The sequence below is a fragment of the Lithobates pipiens genome, unplaced genomic scaffold (genome assembly GCF_037356315.1).
Source record: "Lithobates pipiens isolate NorthernLeopardFrog02 unplaced genomic scaffold, aLitPip1_a1.2 Scaffold_1, whole genome shotgun sequence".
NCBI lineage: Eukaryota > Metazoa > Chordata > Amphibia > Anura > Ranidae > Lithobates > Lithobates pipiens.
In genome coordinates this window covers 235,148,350-235,164,720 of record NW_027507685.1, presented here as the reverse complement: position 1 = coordinate 235,164,720, position 16,371 = coordinate 235,148,350, and the positions used below count along the sequence as shown (strand labels likewise).

The 16,371-nt window shown below is 47.4% G+C and overlaps 1 protein-coding gene across 6 annotated transcripts in view; it reads left to right on the top strand.

Annotated features, from left to right (window-relative positions):
- Positions 1–16,371, top strand: part of RGL2 (ral guanine nucleotide dissociation stimulator like 2) — a 105,736-nt gene that overhangs the window by 55,331 nt on the left and 34,034 nt on the right. For all 6 annotated transcript variants that reach the window (XM_077484694.1, XM_077484692.1, XM_077484695.1 and 3 more), the window contains 4 exons: positions 1,878–1,937; positions 2,748–3,015; positions 10,733–10,951; positions 14,475–14,578. In XM_077484694.1, coding sequence (XP_077340820.1) covers positions 1,878–1,937; positions 2,748–3,015; positions 10,733–10,951; positions 14,475–14,578 — 651 coding nt within the window. The remainder of the gene's footprint in view (positions 1–1,877; positions 1,938–2,747; positions 3,016–10,732; positions 10,952–14,474; positions 14,579–16,371) is intronic.

The following is a 16,371-nucleotide window of genomic DNA, read 5'->3' as shown; positions in this document are numbered from 1 at the left end:
CGCGCAAGCTTTCGACGGACTGTTTGTGCATCGTGTGTGGTCAAGTCCGTTCATTCGAAAGTATGACGGACTGTCCGTCGGATTGTATGACGGACTAAGTAGGCCATACAGTCCGCCCGTGTGTACGCAGCCTTAGTTAATGAAACATTCAGTTTGTTCTGTATTAAGGGAAATTCCTTCTTCCTTCAGCCTCAGTGGACCACTGCAGAGCTCTTGATTGGCTGTCTTAAAATCGAGCAACCAGCAATCCAAATCTGCAAACAGAGACCATGAGAACAATTGTCAGAGGGCTGTGGAGTTTCCCTCTTCACAGATAGTCCCAAAAAGTTTTTTCGTTGGCATTTCATTACAGGAACAGATACTGTCTGTATAGATGGGATGTCCTTTCTGGCGAAATACTGTACATGTTACTGATCAAAACAAAATACATTGTAGAAAATGCAAGGAAGCACTGATTTTATTTTATATATATATATATATATATATATATATATATAAATATAAAAAATTTAATTGCCCGCCAAAATGTGATATATATAATATACTTTATTTTTTTTTGTTTGGGGCGGGCAAATAAAATTAAAAAAAAATAATAATAATTTAAATGCTTATATTCACCAAGGGCAACACAGTAACATCAATATTGGTCATATGCCATCCCAACAGGAAAGGGAGGCCATCGTGATCACTGTATTAATCGGGAAGATAAAAGGTGGGCTACAAGGAGGGAACACCACATGGGGGGGGGGTTTGCCCTGGTGTCCATAATGTGGCTCATTGCGTGCAAGGGGACATTCAAGTAAATACCGTGAAATGCCTTCTACTGAATAAACATTGTTCCCACAGCATCAAACTCCCATATGCAATATAATAAAAAAAAAAAAAAAAAAAAAAAAAAAAAGGGGGGGGGGGGGTATGGAAATTGTGTAATTTTTCACAAACAGTGTAGTTCTCGAGACTGCTCACACCGGCGGGCACAGTTATGTATACTGAAATAAGTTCTGAGATCACCACTCAAAGATTAGGAGGACACTCCAAAACTGGGGTCAGCCAATCTCAAGAGGGCAACATCTAGGCTGGATGAAACCTAGTCTAGAGTCATGGTAGGTTGCCGCCATGCCACCCATGTTGTGTGGAACCGCGGAATCTATGGCATCCCTGCAGGTCGCCACCCACTCCTCTGCATCCATAGTCGCATCACATCACCTTCTTAAGTCAGTCCTCACGGCCAGGAAACCGCGTCTGTTTCCAGTATATTGGTATGATACGTTTGGCAGTATTTAACAATTGTGGCAAGATGCTTTGTTTGTATTGACTTAGCAGTATGGTTGGCACATGAAGGAGGAAGTGTTCTGGGGACAAAGGAACGACTATGCCCAGACTTTGCTCAGTGTGGGTCTTAACATCCATCTAAAAAATTTCGATCACAGGACACTCCCACCATATGTACAAAATCGTACCGTGTTGGCCGCAGCCCCATGTCGGTAGTTTTTATTTTTATTATTACTTTTTTCACATTTACTTTTACATTTTATTTTTTTAAATTCAGTTTTTAATTTTTTTTTTACAATTTATTATTATTTTTTTTTTGGGGGGGGGAGCCCTGTTAGGGGGGCTTTGGTGAAATATAAGGGGTCTAAATAGGGGAAATCTGTGCCACACGGGGTGATTAGGGTGTGCCTAGGCACACCTGGCATACCCTGTGCGCACGCCTCTTGTTTCTTTGTACAAATATTCACTGTGTGCTCAGCTGTATGTGGGGTATTCCTATATGGAGAACTCTTTGGGAGTGCAGGGTAAGAATGTAGGAGCTCTACGTCGCCATCTAGAGGAGATAAGCACAGTTGCACACTTACACCTCTATTTGCTGTTTGCAGATTACAGAACAATAATCACTTACAGAGCAGCAAGCAATCACAAGGAGGGAAAGATGATGAGTGAGTATGAGACCTTTTTTTACACCTGTGCCATAGGCTTTCATTTATTCATACATTTTTCTACACCTAGACAAAATGTGTGTGTATATGTATGTATGTGTATATATGTATGTATGTGTGTATATATATATATGTATGTGTGTGTGTATATGTATATATATATATATATATATATATATATATATATATATATATATATATATATATATATATATATATATATATATATATATATATATATTATAGTGTGTGTGTGTATATGTATATATATATATATATACACACACATTTATATTATTTTTTGTGTGTATAATATATTTCACTTTCATCTTACTATTTTCTCTCCAAGTTAAATGTTTATTCATACAGACTAGAGCAAATTGGGAAAATACTGCATTATGGCCAGCAGATGGCGCATACGGTCACAGTGAATAAGGATTTATTTCCTATGATCATCCGCTATATTTCCAGATGAACTGTTCTGTATAAATTGCATCTGACCTGGATAGCAAAAAGCCTAGTAACGTTTAATTGATTTTGCTCTATTCACAGAGATTGAATGTAAATATGGCAGGATGAATAGCTTTAATAAAAAAATAAAAATAAAAAATAATAATAATATGTAAATGCCCCCTAGGGTCTCCTATCCTATATAACAATGTTTGGCGCCATGACCAGCTTGGGTAGTTGCTCCTAGCTTGATAAAGAGCCGGTCCCATTGATAATGTGGGTTTTGGCATTTATTGAGGTGTATAGTACATAGTCCTTCATTCTCACAGTACTGTCTTTTCTTTTTTATATTCTCTGCAGCGTCAGCAGTCTCTTCTGTGCCTGGATGTCTCAGTACCCCGAAGATTTCCTGTCTCTTCAGCCAGAGAAGAAGGATCAGCTGGCTGTTTGCCTTTGCAGACTACGGAAGGCAAATTTGGTAGCAAAACTACAGGAGCTCCGCGCCGGTGACAAGGACGGTGCAGATCAGTCCCCGACGACAGGGGACAAGGCGGAAGACTCAGACCCTCTGGATGTCCTGACATTTCAAGCTGGATACGTGGCCGAGCAACTCACCTGTCTAGAAGCTGTAAGGGGGAAATCGGTGTCTCTATGCCTCTACTGGTGACCGTACACGCTTCAATTTAATTATCCGATTGGTGTGCCACTCAATCAAAACAATTGAATCAGAAACTGATTGAAAAGCCTTAACTTCCCTTCAGATCAATTTTAGACTCGGTTTAAATCAAACGGAGAGAGGAAAATAATTGATCGTTTTGCATTGGCAACAATGAGCTGATTCGATCATAAATTCAATCATATTTCAGCTGATCGGATTATGGAGTTGCCTGTTGGAAACAGAGATGATCAATAACTGACGATCTTATCTTTCAGATATCGATCAAATTCAACTTCCCCGTGTATGTCCTATCAATGCATTGAGCTGTTGACTATTGATAGATTATTCCCATCAGGCAAGCTCAATCCGAGAAGAAATTGATCATTTCTCAAAGCACGTATGGCCACCATAAAACACAATTCCAAACCATTTTTTTATTTTTAGATTTTTTTTGGGGGGGTTTGAATAGAGTGTGGAAAGGATAAAACCTCAACACTATTGTAGTCTGTTCCTTTCACATGCGCGGTCCAATCAGATCCGCCTGTCAGTTCCAGTCTGGGAATTTAGTGATCTATATTAAAGAGGAAGTAAACCCTGATGGGTTTGCTTCCTCTTTGTTTCCCTGCAAAGGCAAAGCATAATGGGCTAGTATGCATCGCATAGTAGCCCATTATGTGTCACTTACCTGACACAGGAGCCAGCGACGTCCCCGATTAACTCGCTGGCTGAAAGCGTCCATCTTCCTTCCAGGGTCATGGACTCCGGCTCTGTGACTGGCCGGCGTCACGTGACGTCACTCCTGCGCATGCCCGCGGGAGCCGCCATTCACGGCATGTTGCTTAATTAAAACGGCACGGCGTGACCCTTCTAAAGTGCGCATGTGCTGAGTACGTCGGCGCATGCGCAGAAGAAATCCTCGTATGGGGAATTGTAAGTATCTCCTAAACCATGTAGGTTTAGGAGATATTTACAGCACCTACAGGTAAGCCTTAATCTAGGCTTACCTGCAGGTGAAAGTGTGTTGTAAGGGTTTACAACCACTTTAACCCTTCATGACGAAGGTAAAACAAACCATAAAGTGGAACTAAACCCATCAATTTAACTGTTTCAACAAACAGTTACATTTCTGGCTCATGCTGGGAATGCTAACTGTCACATTTGTCCTCAACCAAACTGTCAAACCATCCAATGGCTGGTGTCATAACTGATCACATGTGAGGCACCATGGCAGTTGCAGACCAAACCGAGGCCAAGATGGCAGCTTCCTTGGCTGAAAAACAATAGGAAGGTTTAGTTCTGTTTTAGGCCTGGTTCACCCCTATGCATTTTTTAGTGCATTTTTCAGTTTTGCAGAAACACACTACAGTCCTTTTTAACATGGTTTCCTATGGGTCACGTTCACAACTGAGCATTTTATGGAAAGGGCCAGGGACTTTTTTCTGGTTTTTAGTTCCATAGACTTCAATGGATCAAATACATGCATTGAAAAACACAAAATGCACCTGCAATATGCAAACTGCAACCTGCATAAGGTCCTTAACCCCTGAACATGGTTTTGCAGCTTTGACATGTATTAACTTCTCATATCATCACAATTACTTTGTGTATCCGGGTGAATTTCCAGGACAAACTGGGCTTTCATTTGGTGGTAAATTGTAATGCCGGTAGATTTTTAAAAAAAAATTTATTAAAAGAAAACATGGCACAAAATAGTAAAAAAAAAAAATTTTTTTATTTAGCTATACAGTTCTTGCAATTACCATAACCTACCACCAAAAAACAACTCAAAATAAATTCTTCTGCTATGTTAGTTGTTTTTTTTACCCATAGCAAGGCACACAACCAATATTGCAAATGTTGCTTTTTTTATCCTACCTAAAACACCCTGACACTGAGGCCGCGTACACACGGGCGGACTGTTCGCCCAACCTTGTTCGGCTAAGGCCGCGTACACACGGGCGGACTGTTCGCCCAACCTTGTCCGCTGAACAGTGTTTGGGCGGACAGTCCGCTCGTGTGTGGGCTTTCAGCGGACAGTTTCAGCGGACAGTTGGACGGACAATGTCTTTCGGAAATTCCGAAAAACTGTCCGCTGAAACTGTGTTTGAGCGAACAGTCCGCCCGTGTGTGGGCTTGTCCGCTGTACTTTCGAAATGAGCGGACTGTTCCCGCTCGGAAAGTCCGCCCATTTCGAGCGCGTGTACAGGTAGGCGGGGCCCGCGAAGGAGACGTCGCGGGCTCCGCCGCCTGGAATGGGCTTAAAGGGGAACCCCAACGCCGAAAAAAATCGGCGTGGGGGTTCCCCCCAAGTCCACACCAGACCCTTGTCCGAGCACGCTACCCGGCCGGCCAGGAAAGGGGGGCGAGCGAGCGCGCCCCCCCTCCTGAGCCGTACCAGGCCGCGTGCCCTCAACATGGGGGGGTGCCTTGGGGAAGGGGGGGGCCGCGCGGCCCCCCCACCCCAAAGCACCTTGTCCCCATGTTGATGAGGACAAGGGCCTCTTCCCGACAACCCTGGCCGTTGGTTGTCGGGGTCTGCGGGCGGGGGGCTTATCGGAATCCGGGAGCCCCCTTTAAGAAGGGGGCCCCCGGATACCGGCCCCCCACCCTATGTGAATGAGTATGGGGTACAATGTACCCCTACCCATTCACCTGTGAAATAAAGTACAAATAAAAACACAACACAGGGGGAAAAAATATTTTATTGCACAGCCGGGGGTCTTCCGTCTTCGGGGGTCTTCTCGCCGGACTCCTCCGCTATGTGTGTGTAGCTCTTTTGCCAGCGGAGGAGTCCGGCTTTCTTCCTCCCCGCCGCCGGCCTCTTCTCCCGACTTCGGGGGTCTTGTCCCCCTCTTCGGTTCTTCTGCCGGGCCACCGCGCCTGGTCCGGTGGCCCGGTCTTCTGTCGCCGTCTTCCGTTCTTCTGTCGCCGCCTTCGGTTCTTCTGCCGGGCCACCGCGCCTTCTTGTAGCTCTTTTACAGGCGGTGGCCCGGTCTTCTGTCGCCGTCGCCGCCTTCCGTTCGTGTTCTTCTTCTTGTTCTTCTTGTTCTTCTCCTGGAGATGTTGACTCGACGAGCTCTCCGGCCGGAATGCCGGGGACGCGCTGTGCGGTCACTTATATAGTGACAATGGGGCGGGGTCACATGGTATATGTCACATGGGTTGGTCACATGGGTTGATGTCACATGGGGACTATGACATCGTAAGGGGGCGGGGTCACCATGTGACATCAACCCATGTGACATATACCATGTGACCCCGCCCCATTGTCACTATATAAGTCACAGCGCAGGGCGGCTCTGGCATTCCGGCCGGAGGGAGCGACGTGTCAACATCGCCTGGAGAAGAACAAGAAGAACAAGAACGGAAGGCGGCGACGGCGACAGAAGACCGGGCCACCGCCTGTAAAAGAGCTACAAGAAGGCGCGGTGGCCCGGCAGAAGAACCGAAGGCGGCGACAGAAGAACGGAAGACGGCGACAGAAGACCGGGCCACCGGACCAGGCGCGGTGGCCCGGCAGAAGAACCGAAGAGGGGGACAAGACCCCCGAAGTCGGGAGAAGAGGCCGGCGGCGGGGAGGAAGAAAGCCGGACTCCTCCGCTAGCAAAAGAGCTACACACACATAGCGGAGGAGTCCGGCGAGAAGACCCCCGAAGACCCCCGGAGCTGTGCAATAAAATATTTTTTCTCTGTGTTGTGTTTTTTATTGTACTTTAGTTCACAGGTGAATGGGTAGGGGTACATTGTACCCCATACTCATTCACATAGGGTGGGGGGCCGGTATCCGGGGGCCCCCTTCTTAAAGGGGGCTCCCGGATTCCGATAAGCCCCCCGCCCGCAGACCCCGACAACCAACGGCCAGGGTTGTCGGGAAGAGGCCCTTGTCCTCATCAACATGGGGACAAGGTGCTTTGGGGTGGGGGGGCCGCGCGGCCCCCCCCTTCCCCAAGGCACCCCCCCATGTTGAGGGCACGCGGCCTGGTACGGCTCAGGAGGGGGGGCGCGCTCGCTCGCCCCCCTTTCCTGGCCGGCCGGGTAGCGTGCTCGGACAAGGGTCTGGTGTGGACTTGGGGGGAACCCCCACGCCGATTTTTTTCGGCGTTGGGGTTCCCCTTTAAGCCCATTCCAGGCGGCGGAGCCCGCGACGTCTCCTTCGCGGGCCCCGCCTACCTGTACACGCGCTCGAAATGGGCGGACTTGCCTCCGCCTTACGTGGGCGAGTCCGTTCATTTCAAAAGTTGAGCGAACTGTTTGCCCAACCTTGTTCGTCAAACAGTCCGCTCGTGTGTGGGCAAGTCCGCTCATGCAAATTTTGAGCGGACTGTTTGATGAAACTGTTTGCCGAACAAGGTTGGGCGAACAGTCCGCGCGTGTGTACGCGGCCAAACAGTTTCATCAAACAGTCCGCTCAAAATTTGCATGAGCGGACTTGCCCACACACGAGCGGACTGTTTGACGAACAAGGTTGGGCAAACAGTTCGCTCAACTTTTGAAATGAACGGACTCGCCCACGTAAGGCGGAGGCAAGTCCGCCCATTTCGAGCGCGTGTACAGGTAGGCGGGGCCCGCGAAGGAGACGTCGCGGGCTCCGCCGCCTGGAATGGGCTTAAAGGGGAACCCCAACGCCGAAAAAAAATCGGCGTGGGGGTTCCCCCCAAGTCCACACCAGACCCTTGTCCGAGCACGCTACCCGGCCGGCCAGGAAAGGGGGGCGAGCGAGCGCGCCCCCCCTCCTGAGCCGTACCAGGCCGCGTGCCCTCAACATGGGGGGGTGCCTTGGGGAAGGGGGGGGCCGCGCGGCCCCCCCACCCCAAAGCACCTTGTCCCCATGTTGATGAGGACAAGGGCCTCTTCCCGACAACCCTGGCCGTTGGTTGTCGGGGTCTGCGGGCGGGGGGCTTATCGGAATCCGGGAGCCCCCTTTAAGAAGGGGGCCCCCGGATACCGGCCCCCCACCCTATGTGAATGAGTATGGGGTACAATGTACCCCTACCCATTCACCTGTGAAATAAAGTACAAATAAAAACACAACACAGGGGGAAAAAAATATTTTATTGCACAGCCGGGGGTCTTCCGTCTTCGGGGGTCTTCTCGCCGGACTCCTCCGCTATGTGTGTGTAGCTCTTTTGCCAGCGGAGGAGTCCGGCTTTCTTCCTCCCCGCCGCCGGCCTCTTCTCCCGACTTCGGGGGTCTTGTCCCCCTCTTCGGTTCTTCTGCCGGGCCACCGCGCCTGGTCCGGTGGCCCGGTCTTCTGTCGCCGTCTTCCGTTCTTCTGTCGCCGCCTTCGGTTCTTCTGCCGGGCCACCGCGCCTTCTTGTAGCTCTTTTACAGGCGGTGGCCCGGTCTTCTGTCGCCGTCGCCGCCTTCCGTTCGTGTTCTTCTTCTTGTTCTTCTTGTTCTTCTCCAGGCGATGTTGACACGTCGCTCCCTCCGGCCGGAATGCCAGAGCCGCCCTGCGCTGTGACTTATATAGTGACAATGGGGTGGGGTCACATGGTATATGTCACATGGGTTGATGTCACATGGTGACCCCGCCCCCTTACGATGTCATAGTCCCCATGTGACATCAACCCATGTGACCAACCCATGTGACATATACCATGTGACCCCGCCCCATTGTCACTATATAAGTGACCGCACAGCGCGTCCCCGGCATTCCGGCCGGAGAGCTCGTCGAGTCAACATCGCCTGGAGAAGAACAAGAAGAACAAGAAGAACAAGAACGGAAGGCGGCGACGGCGACAGAAGACCGGGCCACCGCCTGTAAAAGAGCTACAAGAAGGCGCGGTGGCCCGGCAGAAGAACCGAAGGCGGCGACAGAAGAACGGAAGACGGCGACAGAAGACCGGGCCACCGGACCAGGCGCGGTGGCCCGGCAGAAGAACCGAAGAGGGGGACAAGACCCCCGAAGTCGGGAGAAGAGGCCGGCGGCGGGGAGGAAGAAAGCCGGACTCCTCCGCTGGCAAAAGAGCTACACACACATAGCGGAGGAGTCCGGCGAGAAGACCCCCGAAGACGGAAGACCCCCGGCTGTGCAATAAAATATTTTTTCCCCCTGTGTTGTGTTTTTATTTGTACTTTATTTCACAGGTGAATGGGTAGGGGTACATTGTACCCCATACTCATTCACATAGGGTGGGGGGCCGGTATCCGGGGGCCCCCTTCTTAAAGGGGGCTCCCGGATTCCGATAAGCCCCCCGCCCGCAGACCCCGACAACCAACGGCCAGGGTTGTCGGGAAGAGGCCCTTGTCCTCATCAACATGGGGACAAGGTGCTTTGGGGTGGGGGGGCCGCGCGGCCCCCCCTTCCCCAAGGCACCCCCCATGTTGAGGGCACGCGGCCTGGTACGGCTCAGGAGGGGGGGCGCGCTCGCTCGCCCCCCTTTCCTGGCCGGCCGGGTAGCGTGCTCGGACAAGGGTCTGGTGTGGACTTGGGGGGAACCCCCACGCCGATTTTTTTCGGCGTTGGGGTTCCCCTTTAAGCCCATTCCAGGCGGCGGAGCCCGCGACGTCTCCTTCGCGGGCCCCGCCTACCTGTACACGCGCTCGAAATGGGCGGACTTTCCGAGCGGGAACAGTCCGCTCATTTCGAAAGTACAGCGGACAGGCCCACACACGGGCGGACTGTTCGCTCAAACACAGTTTCAGCGGACAGTTTTTCGGAATTTCCGAAAGACTTTGTCCGTCCAACTGTCCGCTGAAACTGTCCGCTGAAAGCCCACACACGAGCGGACTGTCCGCCCAAACACTGTTCAGCGGACAAGGTTGGGCGAACAGTCCGCCCGTGTGTACGCGGCCTGATACTAAATAAAAAGAAAAAATCCTAGCTAAAATACACTGACCCTGACCTTAGACCCTGGCAATTTACTCTGATAATGACCTTTGACCTAAATCAAAGGCTGATCTAGCTATTCTTTCATTTTTTTATTTTTTTTATTTAATACACACACTTCGTTGTTTATACTTTTCTCCTCTAGCAAGGAGAAAAATATTCAATGTATTCTATAATGTATATTTTTTGTTTCATATATTTTTATTGAGTGAACAACAAAAATAGCAGCATCTTGTATGTATACAATGTATCCTTTTTTTGTTTTTCCTCCATTCAAGAGGAGAAAACACTCAAAGGGGCTGGCTGTACAGTGATTGATCACTATAATCAGGGCTGCCATTAGAAGTCATGGGGCCCCATACAGCCTACCTGATGGAAGGACAATTACAGAACAATGCACTGTGTTTGTGTCTCTCCCTCCAGCAGCTGAAAGCTGGCAGAAGGGAGAGGGGGAGAAACCGGCTGTCAGCTGCTGGAGGAAGAGACCGAGACAGTGCATTTTTTTATAATTGTCCTCCCATCTCCCGCACTGATCCCCCCTGCTGTCCAGGCCCCCCTTTGTGCCCGGGCCCCATACAGGAGGCCTGGTGGTACCACTCTATAGGCGGCCCTGACTATTATAGCCAGTCAGAGACTATCACAGTGATCAGGTGACACAGAGATCATTAGTATGAGACTCTGAGCCCAGTCTCTATGCTGTGAGTGGGCAACACTGCTCCAGCACAAACACAGCTATGCGTATATGGGGCCCGACAGGATTAAGACCCACTTCCACAGGGGACTTATATATATTATATAAAAAAACATTTATTAGTGTGTGTGTGTGTGTATCTTATGCTCATATCTTTCTGTCAGGCTCTGTTTTTAAGAGTGGTCCCATACGAGTGTCTGGGGTCAGTGTGGTCCAGAAGAGACAAGGGCGAGGACCATTTCCACCGATGCCAATCTGTCCGAGAGACCGTCCGTCACTTTAATCGATTGTCAGGCGCTGTGACTGCTTCTTGTGTTCAGGACCCCTATCTGAAGCCCCAGCAAAGGGCACGGATCATCGAGAAGTGGGTGAAAGTGGCTGAGGTGAGTGAACGGGGCCCATTACAGGGCCATCTTATTGGAGTGACTCTGTTAAAGGGTCATGACTTGAAACGCCTGTGTAATTTGTTTTTGATAGAAGCAGCTGACTCATTCACTGCATGTTAGTTCCAGTAAAGTGATTCAGTGATCTGGGTTAGACGGCCTATGGGTGCCTGGGGTCATATGATGCAAAATTCTGGCATATTTCCCTGCTTGGGAACCACAGACGCTGCATTCAACTGCACATGGAAATTAATGGCTTTGAATGGGTATACACAGATATATGCCCTTAGATGTATGCATGCACCCAGTGGCATAAATCTGCATGCATGTGCGTATTTATGCAAGTACAGGTGCATGCCTGTGTACAGCTGCAGACAGCCATTCATTTCAGTGGGAGGCTGCACACAGCAACTGTGGCCCCCAGGTGAGGAAGTACACCCAAATATGGCATCATACCTTCTCATAGCCCTTGTGCAACTGTGATACACAATTCAGGGATAGACAGAATGAGATCTGGTTGTGACAATATTTCCTTGAACTATTGAGCTAGGAATCTCTTAAAGCGGAGTTCCACCCAAAAATGGAACTTCCGCTTTAAATGATGGTGACCCCCCTAACATGTCACATTTGGCATGTCATTTTTTTTTGGGGGGGGGGGCGGGTACCCAGTTTTTATGGGCACCCAGCTCCCACTTCCTCCCGGGGCTCCGCGGCGTGGGAAGGAAGTTCATCCCCTCCCTCCCTCCCTGCAATCTTCTGGGACACGTCACAGGTCCCAAAAGATTTCCCGGCCATCCACGGCGCTCAGAGCGGCTCGCGCATGCGCAGAGAGCGCCCGGCTGTAAAGCCACAGCCGGGCGCCCAGTTAGAATGCCGGTGCTGTGGAAAGGAGGGGGAGAGGAGTGGGGGCTTCATACGCCCGCATCACTGGACTGTGAGCCAGGTAAGTGTCTAATAATTAAAGTCAATAGATACACTTTTTGTAGCTGCTGACTTTTTTTTTTTTTTTCTCAAAACATTTTATTGAAGTTTACACATCAATACAGGAGATCAAAACATTACATAGTCAGTGGAAGTCATTGGTTCGGTTACATTTGTTATAATATAAAGGCGAACGCAGCCGCCAACAAACGAATGGTCACCTGCAAGATACTATGCTACTCCTAAGAAGGAACAATATCGTAAGAAAAGACATAATAAAACACTATAAACCATCATATGGCAATCTATCTCGCTACCTAGACATCAAAGGTGGTCTACCGAATCTCAGATGTTGTTTAGTGTGAAGTAAATATATCTGCCACGCTATTTGTCAAAAGTATAGACAGAGGGGATAAATGACTAATAGAGATAGTGATCTCTAAGTATGAGGAGATCACAGAGTTACAAAAATTTGTAGAGTATCCAGGGGAGTTTGTAGAAATCATTATTAGATCAGATTCAAAGAACTCAAAGGAATCTATGGTGAGAAATGACTCCTATTCAGAGGGTATATTCCTGTGAAAGGGGTCTGCTCCTTAATCCATGCAGTCAAACCTGCATGAGTCGTTTATATGGAACGGTGGTCTTAAAATGAATCCAACAAGCCCAAGTGGTCGTGAATTTCGAAGGAGTATCGTTAGCTTGGTGGATCAGGTCTTCCATTGTCATAATAGTGTTAATGTGATTAAACCAATCCCGGAGTAATGGGGGGTCAGGGGAGCGCCATTTGCGTGGGATGCATGTTCTGGCAGCATTAACCATGTGCATGGCCAGAGACTTATAATAAGAGTGGGTGGACTTATCGGAGTGATGCAGTAAAAATTGGGCCGGAGTTTTGTCCAGATGAAAGGTAGTGACCTCTGCTATTATTTTGTGTACTTCCGACCAATATGTTTGTATGATGGGGCATGTCCACCAAATATGAATGAATGTTCCTACTGCCGTGTTGCATCTCCAGCACATCTGGGAAATGGAGGGGTTAATTATGTGGAGTTTATGGGGCGTGAGGTACCATCTGGATGCTATTTTAAAGGCAGTCTCTTGTGTATTAGCGTTGACCGATCCCTTATGAACATACCTGTAAATATTATCCCAGTCAATATCAGAAACTTCCACTTGGAGGTCGTTAGACCACTTTTGCTGTGTTTGGAGGTTTCTCTTATCACTATCATGAAACAGTAGAGGATAAGTGTATGAGATTAAATGGCGCTGGGGTTCTTCCTTGGAGCATAGCTCTTCGAAGGTAGTCAAGGCTCTGGACCAATGCGGTCTAAGTTTGTGGTTAAGTAGAAAATGGCGGATCTGCAGGTATGCCCACATCGGAAAGGTCTCCTGCGCTGTAAGGGATGCCAGATCCTCCCTGGAAAGGAATGTATCATTACGGAAGAAATGTGTTGCTCTAACTGTAGCATACGGCCATCCCGACGTCGGAAAGGACGGATGGGTGCCTGGGGTAAAATCTGGGTGCTGCTGACTTTTAAATGGGTGTAACTCTGCTTTAAATCTTCCTTTTTTTATTAATTTTTTTTTTTTTTTTTATAATGCAGAAAATAAGTTCTCTGCACACCAAACCTAGTCATACCCATCTGCAAGGTTGAATTTGATAACTTATGCAAGAAGTAGACCCACCAACCTCATGTGAGCAGCTCTCTAGACTCTAGATGAGGTATATGAAAATGGAGTTAAATTGACTTCCCAAATTTAGAATAGGTTAGCCTCAAAAATAAAGATAAATTAGGGGTATAGGTGAGTAGGTACAATATGGGCTACCCCAAATCCCATTGACCCCAAATCACCCTAAAAAGGGTCTTAGGACTATTACGGTACCTAGTAATGCAAAAATGCTTTAAAAAGGGAATAACATTTATTGAGAAATATATATACAAAAACAATTTAATCAAAAACAATTTTTTACAATACAAACAATAGTGTTTTACAACAATGAAGGCATAAAATTTTGGGTAGTATCCCCCAAAATGAACTGGGGGTATGATGTGAGCAACGCGATTTGTTCAAAATTCAAATACTCCTAACATATATATATTTTTTTGTTCTGTAGTATTGTTTGCATTGTTTACTTTTGAATTGATTTATTTGTTTATCCACATTTCTTTTTAGATGTCTATAGGGTGACGCCTCCTGAGGAAGCGGCGGTAGAGGCTGCAACTGTACCTACATCCTACCCCCAGTTAATTTTGGGGGATACTACCTAGAATTTTATGCCTTCATTGTTGTAAAAAATGTTTTTTGATTAAATAGTTTTTGTATATATTTCTCAATAAAGTTATTCCCTTTTTTTAAAGAGTTTTTGCATTACTAGGTACCGTAATAGTCTTAAGATCCTTTTTTAGGGTGATTTGGGGTCAATGGAGTTTGGAGTAGCCCATATTATAGCTACTCACCCTTGCATATCTTCGACTTCCCAAATTGATCACAGCTGCAGTGTTTGCTGGCTAGCATTACTGGTTCAATGATCGCTTTCAACTTCTGTCTGAAATGTCTCTGTATGATTTATTTATTTATTTATTTTCTCTTTCACAAGGAATGTTGGAGTCTCAGGAATTTTTCATCGGTCTATGCCATATTGTCTGCATTACAAAGCACGGCTGTCCATCGGCTGAAGAGAGTCTGGGCAGAGACATCCAAGTAAGGAAACATTTTAGAGTAGTTTTGCTAAAACTAGAGCACTCAGCATTTGGTGCAGCTATGCATGGTAGCCAATCTCCTGGCTCTATCAGTCTTTTCGGTTGCAGCACCCTAGTGCATGGGCCTGCTTCCTGGCCTCTTGATAGATGTTCTCCTAACACCCCGTTCTCTCCCATTCCTTCAAGACCTGAATCCCTCAGTCCCCTGGACTCGCCTAGTTGTCCTGTCTCCCAGATTTGCTTTGCCATCTTGCCTCTCAGTCCTATGGATAAGGAATCCCTTCTCCAGCATGGAGTGCTGTGTCTGTGTCCCAACAGGAGCCCCGAACTGTGTTCAAGACCTTTATTATAAGGGCTGTGTGCACCTGTACTCCAGAACCTGCTAGTCTACTGCAAGACCTGGACACTGGGTACTGGAGTTTGGAGATTTCAAAGAGCTTGAGAAGGGAAGAAATCTCCGACCCAATCTGGGAATACCAAATCTCGGAGAAAGTTGAAAACCCACCTTTCTATGTTCAGAATTAATATTCTGGAGCTCCACACTCTGCAAATGCGCAAACCCTTTTCACAGCGGCAAGGCCTCGCACTGTTGCACTGGGAAAAAAAAAATCATCTCTAAGGTTGGGTGTCCTATGTGTATGGATCTTCCTGCGTTCTGTAAAACTGTTTAGTGTTTTACACTTTAGAATGAGGTGCCTCGAGATTATGCATAAGTGTAAAGTTTACATTGGATGAAGAAATCTTGAGAAACCTTGCACTATGCTTCGAATCGTTATCAAATATATAATAAATAAAATTAAAAACCGTCCAGTATTAATCTAAATGTTGCTTCTAAATCCAACTTCACACATGCAAAAAAAAAAAAAAAAAGAGTTCCACTAAGACAGATCACCATATGATGTTGACCCCTAGATATAGGAAGGTCAAATAACACTTTTTTTTTTTTTATGTACTGAATACAATACCAGGATGTTGATTCAAGATGCATAATTCCCAATTGTGCGGCACAGAGAATTATTTATTTTGCTTCTTGGAAACTCTCATGCAATGTATATGCCCACGATAAAAAAAAACAAAGCAAACTCCAATAGTGAAATATCATCAGAAGGAGGTTATTATATAAAATGTATAATATTTTGTGAGGGGTTTGCTCGGTAGCGGGTGTGTGTGACCCCCTGGATGGGTTCACAACACAAAGTCAGGCACAGCAGACAGCGGTGTAGGTGCAAAAAACAAAAGATCCGGTTTATTTAGGCTACATGCAGTGATACATATAACAGCCAAACAAAATAAAACAAGAAAATAAATCCTGGTCAGCTTGACCTCTAACTACACACGTAGACTCCCTGTCTAACAACTGGGTGCAGCCTTGTGCTGCCCCAGTCCCTGTCTCTATTGTAGGGGTTTGCCACACAGGCGTTAACTCACCGCACAGAACAGATCTCAGACTCCCCAGTCTATACACACAAAACTGGTTCCAGGATGGAGCCTCTCCCTATGCATGCTGGGGTTTTTTGTAGAGGCCTTAATGAGCCCACTTACTTCAGCTGGGCTCATTAACTCTTCCCCTCTAATTGTAAAGGTCTGCATAAAGCCTGAATCTAGGACACACATATTTACCATCCTGACTACAACCAGGTGACTTTACCTGCCTGCTGCCACATACCCCCCCCTCTTGTTTCAACCTCGGGGTTGTAACACCAGCAGTCAGACACGCATGTATCCGAGACAAAGCATCCACATTCCCCATTTTAAAACCAGGGCGATGCTTAACTGTAAAGTTAAATTCCTGTA